The sequence below is a fragment of the Carlito syrichta genome, unplaced genomic scaffold, assembly GCF_000164805.1.
Source record: "Carlito syrichta isolate Samal-C Ts95f unplaced genomic scaffold, Tarsius_syrichta-2.0.1 Scaffold303562, whole genome shotgun sequence".
Taxonomy (NCBI): Eukaryota; Metazoa; Chordata; class Mammalia; order Primates; family Tarsiidae; genus Carlito; species Carlito syrichta.
In genome coordinates this window covers 129,136-145,733 of record NW_007247658.1, presented here as the reverse complement: position 1 = coordinate 145,733, position 16,598 = coordinate 129,136, and the positions used below count along the sequence as shown (strand labels likewise).

Below are 16,598 nucleotides of genomic sequence, written 5' to 3'. Positions count from 1 at the left end.
AATTGTCACACAAAGAAACACTAGGACAAGTCAGACAGATAACTTTCACACACTCAAGTATCAGAGAACTCCAGTCTTATGTGAACTCTGACCTTGAAAAACAGGGACTACCTTACCTATTCATTTTATAAAAAATAAAATCAACAAAGGCAACAGAAATAGAAAAATTATAGGCTAATTTCACAATGAACAGACAAAATTTTAAAAGAAGTATTAAATAAATTAAATAAAGATTAAAAATCATATGTATAAGAACTTAAAGTTGATATTATAAAAGAACACCCATTAACACAATTTAACACATTAAAAGGAGAAAAGTCATATCACCATTCCAACAAGTGCAAGAAAAGTACTTAATAAAACTCAATACCCCAAGGAAAACCCTGAACATAAGAGCTAGCACTGTAAATTCCTAGAATGGTACACCATTTTAAAAAATTCAATACCCAAAGCAATCTATAGAAAAGTTTAAGATCAATTCAAAATATCAATTTTATTCTCATATACCAGCAAACAGTTTAAAAAATGTAATTTAGGTTGGACGTGGTAGCTCATGCCTGTAATCTCAGTATTTTAGGAGACCAAGGTGGGAGGATTGCTTGAGGCCAGTGTTCGAAACCAGCCTGGACAAAACAGTGAGATCCTGTCTCCACAAAAAAGTTTTCAAAAAATTAGCTGGGTGTGGTGACACATGTCTGTAGTCCTAGCTACTCAGGAGACTGAAGTGGAAGGACTGCTTAAGCCCAGAAGTTTGAGACTGCAGTGAGCCAATATAGCACCACTGGCACTCCAGCCTGGGAGACAGAGTGAAGCTTTGTCTCTTAAAAAAAAAAGTAATTTAAAAAGATAATATGGCACCATTTTGGGAGGCAGAGACGAGAGAACTTCCTGAGCTCAGGGGTTTGACATCAGCTGGGGCAACTTGGCAAGACCTCATCTCTACAATAAATAATAATAAAAAAAATTAGCTGGATGTGGTGGTGCATGCCTGTGGTTCCAGCTACTTGGAAGGCTGAGGTGGAAGGAGAGCCTGAGACCAGCAGGTCAAGGCTAACAGTGGCTGTGAGCATCCATTGCACTCCAGCCTGAGTGACAGAGACACCAACTCAAATAAAAATAAAAAATAAAAAGATATATAAATTAAACTATTTAAAAACCCATAATATAGACAAGAGATTAGGGAAAAAATCTAACATGGCATGTCTAAGATCTTAAGAATATAGGTGTTACACTTTGTTGAAAGATATAAGAAAAAACAAAACTACATAGTAATAACCTATATTCATAAAGTTTTTTTAAGTAAAAAATGTGTCAATTATCTTCCATATTATAAATATAATAGAATTTCAACCAAATTTCCAGAGTGATTTTGTGGAAATTGACAAGTTAATTTTAAAAACTGTATGAAAGCAAAGAGCCAAGAATATTTATGACATTTTTGTAAAGAAAATTGGAGAGTTTTCATCTCGGATAACAAAACATATTACAGAGTATTAATAATAAGACTGTCTCTCAGTGTAGTATCTCAATGGAACAAAAAAGAAAGTCTAGATACAGATGTCCATATAACAGACACTTAATATAACAACAGAGACAGCAGTGCAAATGATTGGTAAAACGATGGACTATTCAATAAAAAGGGCTAAAAACAACTGGTAATCCACATGGATAAAAATAAAATTAGAACACTTTATGTCAACTCCAGAAAGCTTAAAAACATAAATGTGAAAAAGCAAAATTTTAACACTTTCAAAATAATATACAGAATAACTCTTTTACCCTAAAGCACGGAAACTTCTTATGTAAAACAGAAAAACACAAATCACAAATAAATAGATTAAAAGACTCAAAATACTGTACCTTAAAATCTTAAGAATAAATAACACTAAAAAAGATGCTCTACTTTATTCCATAATCACAGTATGAAATTAAAGCCACAATGATATCCTATTCTACACCCATCAGATTGGCAAAAATTTCAAGTCTTACAATGCCATATGCTGGAAGAATAGGGAACAATAGGAACCTTATTCACTGTTGTTCAAGTATATTTTGATAAAGTCAGCCAAACACTTCAGAAAGCAATCTGCATTATGAATGACATTTAAAGATGTCCATATCCCATGAACCAACCAGGCCATTCTTGAGCCTATACACTAAAAAAATTCTTACTCGTGTGCACAAGGAGACACGCACAAGGATAATCTCAGCAGTACTGTTTGTAATGGCAAGAAAGAAACATGAGAAAAACATCCAGTGGTGGGAAAAAGGATAAAATTGTTGTATATTCATATAGCTGTGTGGGATATTCATAATTAGGTACTTGGATAGATGAGTATCTTTCATGTTGGGAGTGGAGGGTAATAATATACAAACCATCTATCATTTGTGTAAATTAAAATATACAGAAAACAAAAGAATACACGTATTACTTACAGATACACAAAAATCCAGTAACAGGCATTTGTTAAAAGGTTTAAATGAAAAAGTTCATGCTATTACAAATTCACACACAAACCAAACAATGCCTGTATATTTAACAGGTCAAAATGGAGCTGGTTACTTAAGAGAGAAGAGAGAGGCTTAAAGGGTTCCGGGACCTATGGCCTTACCTGCTCAGAAAAGTTACAAACAAAATTTTAAGAAAAGAAGAAGTTTAGTTTAACTTCAAATCTAGAAAACTTGGCAGAAATCATACAAGCATGTATTAGGCTATAAAACATTTCTTACTAGCTGTAAATACTAGTCATTTATTTCTTACCTACTGTGGAATTATTATTCACATATTGAGAGAGCAGATCTTCATCAGCTTGCTCGTGCTTTTCACTGGGAGAGAAGTCTTTCTTAGAGAAGCTACCGTTCTTCTTTTTTAATACAGTTGCTTTACTTTCAGGCTGATCTGAAACTGGAATTTCCGCTGGCTGATAATTAGCATGGATATATGGTTCTTCAGCAAGCATATAACCTTTACTGAAACATTCTAGCAACCACTTTGCTCCCACTACATGAGGCCTACAAAAACAGCACAGAGTTACTTACTAGTTTAAGCTATAAACACCACCACCCCACTTGCCATGCAGTTCCCATACTTGCATTGATATGCAATTTTTTAAAAAGTCATTATGTATTAGTAAAGGCTATGAATCAAAAAGTGACAAAACCTGTGGGCTGATTTATTCCAAAACTGCTTCAATTCATCATCATAATCTCCCACGATGACATGAGTTACATCTTCATTAAGCTGATTAAAACGAACTCCTCCTCCATTGTTAATAAGCCTTCTCAGTTTATCTAACTTTCTGCCACTAAAACCACAAAGATATATCTGCAAAGAAAGAAAATATTTACTTTAGATTAATATATTTAGATGTTTTATTTCTTGCAATAGAAACAAATGTATTAAAGTACATATCTAAATCCACTGTGAGTAAATAAGACAACTTGTGTACATTTTAAGATATATAAAAAAGTAAAAAACTGTATTGATTTTTAACAGTTCTGGAACTTTGATTTTTTTTTCCTGTCACTTTAAAAATACACATAGTACTATCTTTCACAGTGGATACTTTGGCAAATATTTTGAGACTATCGATGAAAAGAAGCTAAAATCCAAACCTTCTAAATATCAGGGCATACTTTCTAAAATGCAGGTAACTTCCTAAATTGTGATGGTCTTACTACTCGTAAACTTTAAAGGAACTACAGAAATAACCTAGTTGTCTGAATTCAGAAAACCTGGGTTTAAATCCTGATTTTGAGCTGCCAATGATTAACCACATAACCATGGGCAAGATGCTTAAGCTCTTTAAACAAGTTACTTTGCTATCAATTGAGGTATTTTTCAGAGTTTATTAAACAAAAAAAAGAACTGAGCACAATGCTTTGAGGATAATGTGTCTGCAATAACTTATTTTAATTTATCAGGATGTATATATTTAAACCAATATAACCAACATAGAAATCTTTTTCAGCCAGGAGTGGTGGCTCATGCCTGTAATCCCAGTACTTTGGGAGGCTGACGCAGGAGGACTACTTGAGCCCAGGAGCTCAAGGTAAGCCTGGGCAACAGGGACCCTGTCTCCACAAAAAAAAAATCAAAAAATTAGCCACTGGCATGTGCCTGTAATCCCAGCTACTCGGGAGGCTGAGGGAAGAGGACTGCTTGAGCCCTGGAGTTCTAGACTGAGGTGAGCTGTGATCATGCCACTGTAATTCAGCCTGGGTGACAGAGTGAAACCCCCAACTCAAAAACAAACAAAAAAACCTTTTTACTTCTATTTTACATAAAATGCCCTTAAAAAATTTAAGAATGACAAATCTACCTTAAACTGCATTTGTATCCCAAAGTAAATCACCTCCATTACTAGTATTTTATAAAAAATTGAGAATCATATACTTCTTATATGTAAAAAATATTAAAAATCATATCTAGATTTAGTAGGGTCTAGGATAAAAGATTATACCAAACAATTTCTGTGCAGCAAGTAAGTTGGTAAGTTTCAGAAGTATAGAATGTTAAGGTCATTTGCCGTTTCCCCAATAAGGTAGGGTTAAACTTTTGCTACTTTGTAAAAATCAACGCACAGTCTAGTCATTCTACAAATAGGAATATATTAAATATTCAATTCTAGGAAATCTGAAAAAGTACAATGCATGATGTTTCAGTCAAAAAACTTATAAGACAGTCATCCTTACACTAAAAAATTAAATAACCCAAGAGATAACAAAGCAGTGGCTCTTATGGTTAGGAACACAGAATTGGAAGTATATGACAGGCCACTTAATGTCTATGCAATTCTGAAAAAGAATTTTAATTCTCTAAGTCTTACCCTCAAGATAATATCCATTTTAGAGTAAGCTGTGCCACTACATATAGCATATGGAAAATGATTAGCACAGTGTCTAATATACTAGAAACACTTACATGATAGTTATAAATAAAAGTCCAAGCTTGGGCAACTAGTGAGACCCCCACCTCTAGAAAAAATTTTTTAAAAACTAGCCAGGCATGGTGGCACGCACCTGAAGTCCTAGCTACTCAGGAGGCTGAGGCAGGAAGTCTGCTTGAGCCCAGAAGTTCAAAGTTACAGTGAGCTATGATTAAGCCACTACACTCCAGCATGGGTGACAGAGGAAGACCCTATCTAAAAAAAAAAAAAAAGTCTTGTAAGTGGTTCAGAAACTAAGTACTCTCATTGAAGAGTTAGAAAGGTTCAGAAAAGAGTTAAAAAACTTTGAAGAATACCAGATGAAGGTACATTCCAGGCAGAGGGACACTCACAGCCAAAGGATGGATGGTCTAATGAGTGCATCTTCTTAGCTAGAGTAGAGAGCTTTATGCAGATACAGGCAAGGGAGTGCTAATGTATATAATCACCTACTGCAATTATTACATAAAAGACGTACCCGACAACCATCTAGTAAATCTTCAGGTGCTTGAAATGCACTGACATCCAGATTTTCAAGATTTTCAAGTGTAGGCTCCAATTTGCTGTTAACTGAATTACATATTGATTCATCTATACAACTTGCATTTATGTTGGAAATATGGCTGACATCTGAAAGAGTACGATCTAAATATTAAAAAAAGTATAAGTTTATGGAGATAAAATAACTATGATTACCTATTTTCTACGGATTAACTTTTCTTACAAATAAAGGGCTATAGACAATATTCAAAGAAAGATTCCAAGGTGTTTACTAAAACCTTAGTGGCAAAGTATGAAAAGGGAAAATTAAATTAAGTCTCATACCTATTTAAATGAAAATATATTTAATACATTTTCTTAATAAGTAGCTTATATACCATAAAAATCTGAAGTTGCTGAATTTAAGGTCCAAGCAGATTACATGAAAAACAAATTGTATTATTTTGTCAACATGGCACCTACAAGTAAGAAACTTTTCTGAGTCGGAGTCTCACTCTGTCACCCAGGCTAGAATGCAGTGGCACGCTAACGGCTACCACAGCCTTGACCTGCTGGGCTCAGGTGATCCTTATGCTTCAGCATTCCAAGTAGCTGGAAGTACAGATGCATGCCACCACACCTGGCTTATTTTTTGATTTTTTTTTTTTTTGAGTTGGATTCTCACTCTATCACTCAGGCTGGAGTACAGTGGCATGCTCACAGCCACCGCAGTCTCGACCCGCAGGGCTCAGGCGATCCTTCCACCTCAGCCTTCCAAGTAGCTGGAACTACAGGCACGTGCTACTATGCCTGGCTAATTTTTTATTTATTGTACAGATGAGGTCTCGCCAAGTTGTCTGGGCTGGTCTCGAACCCACGGGTTCAGGCAATCCACTCGCCTCGGCCTCCCAAAGTAGTGGGATTACAGGCATGAGCCACCGTGCCTGGCCAGAAACTGTTTTAATACTAATACAGATGATCTATAACAACTACAGTAAAACAGTAAACAAAGAAAACATATGAATATTTGCATCTCAGTAAAATTTAAGAGACTCTTATCTTAAGCCTCTATCCATTAGTGTTCTTAATTTCTCTGATCATCTCTTGCAATACATCAGAGTAAAAAAGAAAGCAATCATTAATTCTAGAAAGAAATACCAGGAGCAGTTCTGATATTTCTACCTTTTTATACAATCTGGCTATTTTATAATATACAATTATGCCTAGAAGCATAGCAAAAAGAAAAAAAATCCCTATCTCTGCGATCCTTTTAGCATATCAATTCTTACATAGAAAACTGATTGTCTTTAAAATCACTGTTTTCACTATGACTTACTATCAATTGGATTGATCTGGCCAGTAGGAGTTGAAGTATCAGGCATAGTCTTTGCTTCTGGTCTAGGTTCTGTCTTATACATGGATTCATCCTGACAAAAACCTTTCTCAACACTGTCAAAAAACCATTGTGTGGTCACACAGTGTACATTCCATCTCTTGGCACATTCATATTTCTGACCTATCGTGTTTATTGAGAAAGAAATAGAGAAAAAGAGAGAGAACAGGGAAATACAAACCATTAAAATCTAATTTTATAGAAATATTCAAATTATAATAGATTATTTTAAAAACTGCCAACAAAATGAAAGTTCTCAGTAATTACTCTTACTTTTAAGCAGTATGCTACATGGTATATTAAAAAGTAATATCTTAAGCTATTACTTAATTATGTTTCCTATGTGTGTGTTATATAAATACACATACTGTGTGAGGGGTTTGTCTTTTACACAAGTTGCATTAAGAAAGAGGCAACTGTGGAGTAACTGAAATAATGCTAGACTTGGTTTGCATATAGGTAAACAGCACTTAGTTTCTTCAAACCATTTTCTTAATCTGTAAAATGGGGATAAGTCAGAATTATTATATGGTTTTAATAAGAACGTATATGATAACTGGGAAAATTGTAAATGCATGTAGTATAATAAATCCCAGCTTCGAATAGGTTGTTCCAATGTCAACAGGATTGTACTTAAAGTCCAGGATAGATAGGCAAATAGATAGAGCAATCATGTTAAAGATACATCTTGTTATTACCTTAAAAATCTCTAACAGTGTATTCTGAAACAATATTACAGAAAATTGAGGTAAATACGTAACATAAAAGGTGGTTTTGGGCATTCTTGAGAGTCAGCAATGATTCAGAAAAGCAATAGCAGTATCAGCTCCACTCACAATCATCCTATCACAATTGGCCATACCCAAAGTTCTAACTTAAGCACAATACCAATCAACCTTAATTTATTCTCAAATTTTCTTATCTAAGTAGCTTAGTAAAACAAACTACAGATATACGGTGAGATAAAAACATTAACAAAACTCATCTCTTATCAATTTGTATATAAGAGCACTGATTTAAAAATTATCCAGAATAAAGTTTATATAACACCAAAATAGTAATTTAAAATAATTCTTCTTATTGGTAATGTCCTTTTTATTTTTTACTGTCTTATGTTCTGCAAAGTATTAAGTTAATACTTTAGCTCAAATGATTCATTCATTTAAAAACAAAATGCAGCTTTTAAAATTAGTCATTAAAACGAAATGTCACTTAGCCACATCTATTATTTTTCTTGTTAGGCACTCAAACTTTTCCTAAGTATTTGGTAACTGTGTGAGAATTTTTTTTTAATCAAAAGATCTAATAGTAAATTTAGATAAAACATCACAACAAATTTTTGTTTTTTTAATATTTATTCAATGACCTAGATAAACACTAGGAAGGTTATATAATTTTTCTATAGACTGTAACCCAAACTATCTCTGCAGGAAGCAAAAGCTGTTCTGTAAAGATTTTAAAATGTTAAATACTAGTGAAAAGTTTTCATTTGTCCATTTATGAAACATAGTTTTACCTTTTGGTTCTTGCACAATGAGATGTGTACATTCATTCATTTTCAACTGTCCCATGTATTGACCTCCATGCTTAACTGTGAGTTGTTGAACTGCCTTCCTGTCTGAGCCACACAAACCAGTCACACTGATTATGCAACCAAGAAAAATAGGACACTTGAAGTCTTCCATGTTTATATCAGTATATTTAGCTATTTTCCTGCAGGAAACAAATGATTAGAAAAACACTAAATTTACCAGATAGTTTAAAATTTAACAGAAGCATAATGACAAACACCACTAATATCACTATTGTTTTCCTCATTATTTAGGATTTACAATCGTTTCTAAGAGAAAGAGAACTGATAAACACTCAGAATAATACTAATTGCTCATCTAGCTCTAATACTACGTCTCTAATAAAAAGTAGTTTCAGGCCTGGTGCTGTGGCTCATGCCTTTAATCCCAGCACTTTGGGAGGTCAAGATGTGAGGACAGCTTGAGCCCAGAAACAGCCTGAGCAACATAGCGAGACCTCACATCTACAAAAAATAAAAAGAATTAGCTGGGCGTGGTGGCACAAGCTACCCAGGAGGCTAAGGCAGAAGGATCTCCTGAGCTCAGAAAGTCCAGTTTGTGATGAGCCATGATTGTGTCACTGCACTCCAGCCTGGGTGACAAAGTAAGAACCCAAGTTAAAAAAAAAAAGTAGAGGCCAGGTATGGTGACTCATGCCTGTAATTCCAGCACTTTGGGAGGTAGAGGTGAGAGGACTACCTGAGTTCGAGACCAGCCTGAGCAACTTGGCCAGACCTCATCGCTACAAAAAATCAAAAAATTAGCTGGGCGTGATAGCACGTGCCTGCAGTTCCAGCTACTTGGAAGGCTGGATAGAAGGATCGCCTGAGCCCAGCAGATCTGAGTGCAGCAGAGGCTGCAGTGGCCGTGAGAGTGCCACTGCACTCCAGCCTGGGTGACAGTGAGACTGACTCAAACACACATACACATACACACACACACACACACACACACACACACACACACACACGTAATGTTTCAGAGTCTCTCAAATAAAACTGTTTTAATAGAAAAATACCTTCATTAACTCTGAGCCCTTGTTGGTCAAAATAGTGAATTTCCCAAAATTGTATGACTGAATCTCTACTTAAAAACACAAAGGTTCTTAGGTTGTCTACTAGAAAAATAAACTTTCTAATTCTTCCATTATATAAGGAATTATTTTTGGCAGAATATCAACAAAACTATCATTATTGTCCTGTTGCCATGCTAGGTAGATGTGCTGATGAAGTATTTGGGTTGGGAATGACGGATGCTGACATGGAGATAAATTTAGTGTTGGATAGTGTTAAAAACAAGTCAATAGAATTCATAGGCTAATAGAATTCTGAGATATTTGGACTTACGGTTGGTAATCTAATTTCAAGGGAAACTTGAAACTTATGCTCTTTTAAAACAGGCTCTAAGCTCTATGAGGGAAGGGATGGTATCCTGTTTTGCTTATTACATATATTCTAGCTAAGGCTAGATGCATAAAATGGGTTTAATTGATATTTATTGAATGATCGCATCTTAGCTGATGGCTTACATATGTTTATATTGTATCTTACATATGCCCTCTTGTGAGTGAAGACTGTCAGGATGGCTAATTTATTCTCCAGTTTAGCACACTGGCATGGCGTTGAAGGATAAGGCAACATAAGAGCTACAGAGCTGCCAAATGGATTTTCTTGATTATTTTACTGCTGAAATTTGTATTATTAAAGCATTTCTTACCCTGCAGCTAATGTTAACCTCACAGCCTATTCTACCTGTCAACTTATACCTTGATAATAAGAGCCTGTAGATTTTGCTCTTCTGTTTTCACTGGAGAAAAGAATATTGACCCTGCTTTTGTCCTGAATAATAAATCCAAAGAGTATACCATACGAAAACCCAGAGTATGCCAAAACGCTTGAATGCATCATTTTTTTCAAATCTAGAAGATATAAAAATGTCTTTCTTACTTCTCTTGTGACTTCTCCCAAAGTGTTTTTATCCAAGAGGGAAGCAAAATAGGTTTCTTGAGATTTGCAGCAACTAAATATTTTTTACTACCAACTTCTCCTGCAATAAGATGAGTTACTGATACATTAAGGTCTCTGTATACTCGTCCGCCCATCATCTGTACATATTTATGAACTTCTTCCTGAAGCCCCAAAAGAAACTACATTAGTACTGAAGCAAACAACATGTCTGCTATTTTTATATACTATTCCATAAATATCTTTTGTTGTTGATACCTTGAATACATACATGTTATGCACCATTATAAAGTTAGATAATCAAATTACTTTTTGGAAGAGAATATGAATTATAATTTTAAAAATTATTCTCCTATATTTATCTCTTTCAACTCCATTAATTTATTCAACTATGTTGCTTCCATAATAAAGATTGTATTTTTATATATTAGACATATATTTTTAAACATTATAAATTCCATCTATGTAATACATAATCTTTTTTTTTAAACGTGGCTCTTAGAATGCCCTCTTAAAAAATTATCCAGGTAAGTGATTCAAAAATAATGTAAGTGACTGTGCAAGGAAAAAAGTGAGTTTCCTTTTAAATTAAAACAAAAAACTTCAATTAGCCAGTTTTCAACAAAACAAATTCTACTACATTCAACTTATTTTAAAAATATATACAGACATTGTGGTTGTGTACTGAACTTTGTTAAAAGTCACAAACACTAAGTTGAAGATCTTTTAAGCTATCTACTAAGCAGTGAAAAATTGATCACGGAGAGGAATTAGCACAACAGATACACAGACTGATCAATCATACATTTCCCTCAACATCTACCCTTTTTTCTTTTTCCAGACTTGTACAAGATATGGTTATATCAGACATAACCATATTATAAACAGGATGTTCAGCTCTTGGGACACATCGCTGGTGCTGCATACAAAATATGACTACTTGAGGGCCAACAATTCTGCAGCCAAGCTAAAAAATAAAAAAATAAAAAAGAAGAAAAAAGAAAAAGTTTTAGTAAGTTAAGAAAGAAAAGATCATCAGTCTTACAAAATTTCATTTTATAATATTTACCAATTCTTTACATAAGTAGATGACCATACAGAAAAATCAGCAAATTGTTACAAGAAAAAATCCATTATATAATTTCTCAAATACACAATACATAAAACACACACACAAAAAAAGCTAATCAAACAATGCAAGCTATCAAAAGAAATAAATTCCAAGAGCCCCTTTCACTCAAAACTGCCATTAAAATTTTAATCTCTGAAACAATCTTAACGTAGTAAGTAAATATTCATATAACCTTTTCAAAAGAAGCATTTAGCCTAGCCAAGAAAGCAGTTCAAAAGTATAAGGGTCAAGCCAGGCACAGTGGCTCACACCTGTAATCTCAGCATTTTGGAAGCAGAAGGAGTGCCTGAGCCCAGCAGGTCGAGGCTGTGGTGGCCATGAATGTGCCACTGCACTCCAGCCTGGGCGACAGAGACTTCAACTAAATAAGCCTTTCTAAAATATCTATTAAGTCACAAAATATATGTATAATCCCAGGCAGTTTCTACATATGTATTTTAAATACTTTGCAGCACAATATCTTTCTAGTAAGACATTGTGGCATGAGATTGTCCCACAAAGAGCCCCCTAAGACATTACAGGTAAAAGTCAATAAATGATTTTTCATTTTCATTCATATTACGGGTGACAGTGTTGCTCTACATCAGCACACTCAAGCCAGCCTAAGAAGACTAGAGTTGCCAGAGTTATCACTGCATGACTAATTCAAATATCTTTATTTATTATTATTTTTAGAGACGAGGACTCGCTATGCTACCCAGGCTGGTCTTGAACTTCTGGGTTCAAACAATCCTCCTGCCTTAGTCTCCCAAAGTGGCAGGATTACAGGCATAAGTCACTGTGCCCAGTCTCAAATATCTTCAGGTAAAGGATTATCACTAACTTTTTGGTTAGACACAGCAAAATGAGTTTTTTGCTTGTTTGGTTGGAGTCTTTTTATCTTTTTTTTTAAGAGACAAAGCCAAGGCGAGAGGATTGACTGAGCTCAGGGGTTCTAGACCAGCCTGAGCAACATGGTAAGACCTTGTCTCTACAATAAGTCAAAAAATTAGCTGGGCATGGTGGCACATTCCAGCTACTTGGAAGGCTGAAGCAGAAGGATCACCTGAGCCCAGCAGGTTGAAGCTGTGGTGGCTGTGAGTGTGCCACTGCACTCCAGCCTGGGCAACAGAGTGCGACTCCGACTCAAAAAAAAAAAAGAGATGAAGCCTCACTGTGTTGCCCAGGGTGGCCGAACTCCTGGGCTCAAGCGATCCTCTAGCCTAAATCTCTTGAGTAACTGAGACTACAGGTGCACACCACTGTGCCCAGTTAAGAAAATGAGAGTCGGATGGATGCTGATTCTATCTGACAAGCAGTGGTATTTCCAAAAGGAATAAAGATCAACAATGCTCTTGGCAAGGTGGGCACAGACCTTCAAAAAATTGTCCAGATACTGTATCTATACACTCTTCTATGTTTTCTTCTGCAAACAAGAATCACCACTTTGTAATCTGGATGAAAATATAGCCAGTTTACTTTTATTTCAATGCTTCTCTCTTATCCAGACACCAAAATAGTAATATGTTAGTAGACTTCAGAATCAACAAAAGAAATAAGATGGCTCACTGGTATATTAGCAGTACTGAATCCCAAAATGCTTCCTTCTAGGATATAATTTTTCAGATCCTATACAAGGTACAGGTATTAAAATTCTGTGTATAAGAGCATACAGGAAAAACAGGTAACTCCAAGCACTATGTTGAGGTCTTTCCCTACTCATTATTATTTCCCCCCAAAATATCTTACAATCAAATCGAGTTTAACTAGGGCAAATTCCATCACTAAAATGCTTCAGTACTATAGGTTCATTTATACTAAGTGAAGGTATATCGCCTGAAATATAAAAACTACATATAAAACTTACTGCAACATAACTGGCCTTTAAAAAATATTATCATGATCTCCTCAAACCAAAAGAACTATATTATATTCATAATCTGCAAAGTGCTTCATCAACAGTAAAGCATTTAGGTGCACTGAAGCAAAGACAATCCAAAAAACAGACTACACACTAGAAGTCAGCAAACCTTTTTGAGGTGATCAAACACAATGCCATCAAAAGGGTCACAAATATACAGTGATCTATCATTCTCCCTTATCTCCAATGCCTCTTTTTGTGTAATAATCTGAAGATATTCTTCTGATTGGAATTCTTTTATTGACTGCAAGAAAAAATAAAAGAAGAATGTACCTAAAATTAGTCCTCTTTATTCAGGTACTATTTGCTTTACAAATTCCATCTCAAATCATCACCACCTCTCATGCAGACCTCGGCAAAAGTCTCCCAAATAGTCTCTTTCCCACCCTTGCCCTAAATCTGTTCTCCATACGAGAGCTAGTAATCATTTTAAAAATACAAGTCAGATCATATTAATCTCTGCTCAAAACTCTTTCATAGCTTTCCATCACATGTAGATTTCATCTCCACATTTCTTACCATGGCCTCTAAGACCACATGGTCTGTCCACTTCCTATATCTCCCCATTCTTACCTCCTATTTTTCATTCTCCCTTGCTTACTCTAGCCACTTTTGCTGTCTTGCTAAGCCCAGAACAAGCTAAGCATAACCTCATTCACAGGCTTTGCGCTAGATACTGCAGCAGGGAATACTCTTCTCCCAGGTCTTCACCTGATTTGGTTCCTCACTTCTGTCAGATCTGCTTATATGTCACCTCCACAGAGATGCCCTTCCTGATCATGCTTTCTAAAATACCCCTCCCCTACCCCTTTAGTCTATCTGATGAAGAAAAATAAAATTTTAAAAACATATACAGCTTTTCTCTCTCCCCCAGAAGTTTCACGATGGATCTTGTTTGCCACCATATCCTGACACCCAGTAAGCACTCGAATATTTTCTGAACCAATTTTGAAGATGTTTTGTTAAATAGAGTTATCCTTTTAACACAGTAAGTCGGATTGTGCTCTGCTCTTCTGGTTAAAACTCTCCAGCAGTTATGCATTTCACTGAGAGGGGAAAAAAAAGTCTTTTTCTCCTTTCTTTAATTTAGAGACAGGACCTCACTCTATTGCCCAGTCTGTTGCACAGTGCTGTGGCACAATCATAGCCCACTGCAGCCTTGAGCTCTTGGGTCTAAGCTGAGAAGCTAGGACTACAGGTATGCAACACGATGCCTTGGTAAGTCAGAGTCTTTACAGTGGCCCACAAGACCCTACAGGACCTCTTTACCCTTATTCTCTAAAGCATTCCTTAACACTCTTCCCCCGACCTTTGCTTACTACACGACACTTTCCCAGGGTCTCATACACGTATTCTCTCTGCCCGAAACCTTCCCCAAGTATGTGCATGGCTGTCTCATCTCTTTCACATTTACTCAAATATCTTCTTCTCCATAGAGTCTAACCTGCTCTATTTAAAATTACAAGTTGGATGTGGTGCCATGTGCCTGTAGTCCCAGCTACCTGGGAGGCTGACATGGAAGGATTGCCTGAGCCCAGGAGGTCAAGGCTGTAGGGAGCTGGGATCAAGCCACTGCACTCCAGCCTTAGCAACAGAGTGAGACCCTGTCTCTGTCTCTAAGAAATACAAAATAAAACTATAACCATCCTACTTCTTCCACCTTCAACAGACATCACATGGAACCCCTGAACCTGTTTTGCTTTTTTCTCTACCTGAAACACTTAGCATGTTGTAACTAATACAGAGTTTACTCATTTATCATGTCTGATTAGTGTCTATTCACTCCTGCTAGAATGTAAGTTCTAAGAGAGCAGAAATCTTAGCCTGCTCTCATCACTGGTTTATCATCCCACGTATTAGAGTAGTGTCTATCAGACCATGGACACTCAATAAATATTTGTTGAATAAATGAACTTTAAGGGAAAGTCTTCTACAATGGCTTCTCACACTTGAACGTGCACTGGGGATCTTGTTAAAAATGATGATTCTAATTGGTAGATCTGGGTTGGAGTCCAAGATTCTACGTTTCTAACAAACTCACAGGCCATGCTAATACTGCTGGGGTCTGTAAGCAGCAAGGCTCTAACCCACCCCTACCAGCACTCATAGAATACTGTATGTAATGAAACAAACTTTTTAACAATTAACGAAAAAATTTTGAAGTATGACCAGTACGTGACCAACTCAAATTTTTAAAAAACACAAAGGACCACTCTGGTTAGGAGACAAAAGAAAGCACCTTAATTTCCAAGAACTGTAGGACAGCCACATTAAACACAAATGTCATAATAGATTTCAAGTCCTCCCGAAATACATAATAACGATATACTTACAGCAACTAAAAATATGTAAAAATGAAATACCTATATTAGTGTTGACTACAGTAAAACTATTAAGAAAATAAAATATCTATTTCTAAAATAAAGTCCAACATATCAAAAACACTTCAAAACAAGAAAATCAATTCACAGCATCAAACAAGGGGTTTCCAACTAGTCTTACCTCAAGAGCTTTAAAAAAACATTCAGAATTGTCTGAAGACTTTAAAAACTTCACAAAAAACGGTTCTTTGCCATTTCTGGACATTTCTGAACTGTCAAGATAAAGGAACCATTAACAAGTACAAAAACAATCGCGTGAGAAGTTATAGGTTTAGCCCACCTATTTTTCTATGCAGACCGGAATACCTAAGGACAGACATTCTGGCCTTGCCCGTGAACCTGTCCATGACGTCTGTAAGAAACCCTGGAACGTGGGCAAAGTCAAGGAGAAAGATGACAACACCAATCCTTGCAAATCAGAGAAAGAAGGTAACGACGTCCCCTGATGGAATACACCGAGGGCCCTTGCCGTGGAGGCTCCAGGCCCCCTAGGCCAATGGAAATTCGAGTGCACTTGGCTTAAGGGCATACAGAGCCCATCTGTCCCCGCAGGTACCTACCGCCTGCGAGCTCCATTCATTCCTCAACAATAAGAGGATTTTAAATATCAACATGGGAGCCGCTTAGCAAGGTCGCGCCCCCCCGAGGCCAGATGCATGCTCCTGCTCCCCAGCTCCAGGACAAGGCCTGGATCTCGGATCGCCGAAGCCTCGTCCTCTCGGTGTCAGAGGCCCACCCGCCGGGGCGAGGGCCGGTTACCTAGGCGGGAAACGAGCGCCCCGAAGGCCGCGGCAGGCGCCCCGGACCCCCGCCCCAGCGGAGCCTCACTTGGCGCCTCACTCACCTCGC

At 36.5% G+C, this 16,598-nt stretch overlaps 1 protein-coding gene across 1 annotated transcript in view; it reads right to left on the bottom strand.

The window, feature by feature from the left end:
* Nucleotides 1–15,974, bottom strand: part of TOPBP1 (topoisomerase (DNA) II binding protein 1) — a 71,355-nt gene extending 55,381 nt beyond the window's left edge. Inside the window, exons 1-9 of the mRNA XM_008058640.2 lie at nt 15,871–15,974; nt 13,478–13,612; nt 11,160–11,303; nt 10,319–10,500; nt 8,318–8,514; nt 6,745–6,924; nt 5,407–5,573; nt 3,162–3,325; nt 2,762–3,012 (exon numbers count right to left, since the gene is read on the bottom strand). Coding sequence (XP_008056831.1) covers nt 2,762–3,012; nt 3,162–3,325; nt 5,407–5,573; nt 6,745–6,924; nt 8,318–8,514; nt 10,319–10,500; nt 11,160–11,303; nt 13,478–13,612; nt 15,871–15,954 — 1,504 coding nt within the window. The 5' untranslated portion in view covers nt 15,955–15,974. The remainder of the gene's footprint in view (nt 1–2,761; nt 3,013–3,161; nt 3,326–5,406; nt 5,574–6,744; nt 6,925–8,317; nt 8,515–10,318; nt 10,501–11,159; nt 11,304–13,477; nt 13,613–15,870) is intronic.
* Between the last annotated feature and the right edge of the window lie 624 nt (nt 15,975–16,598).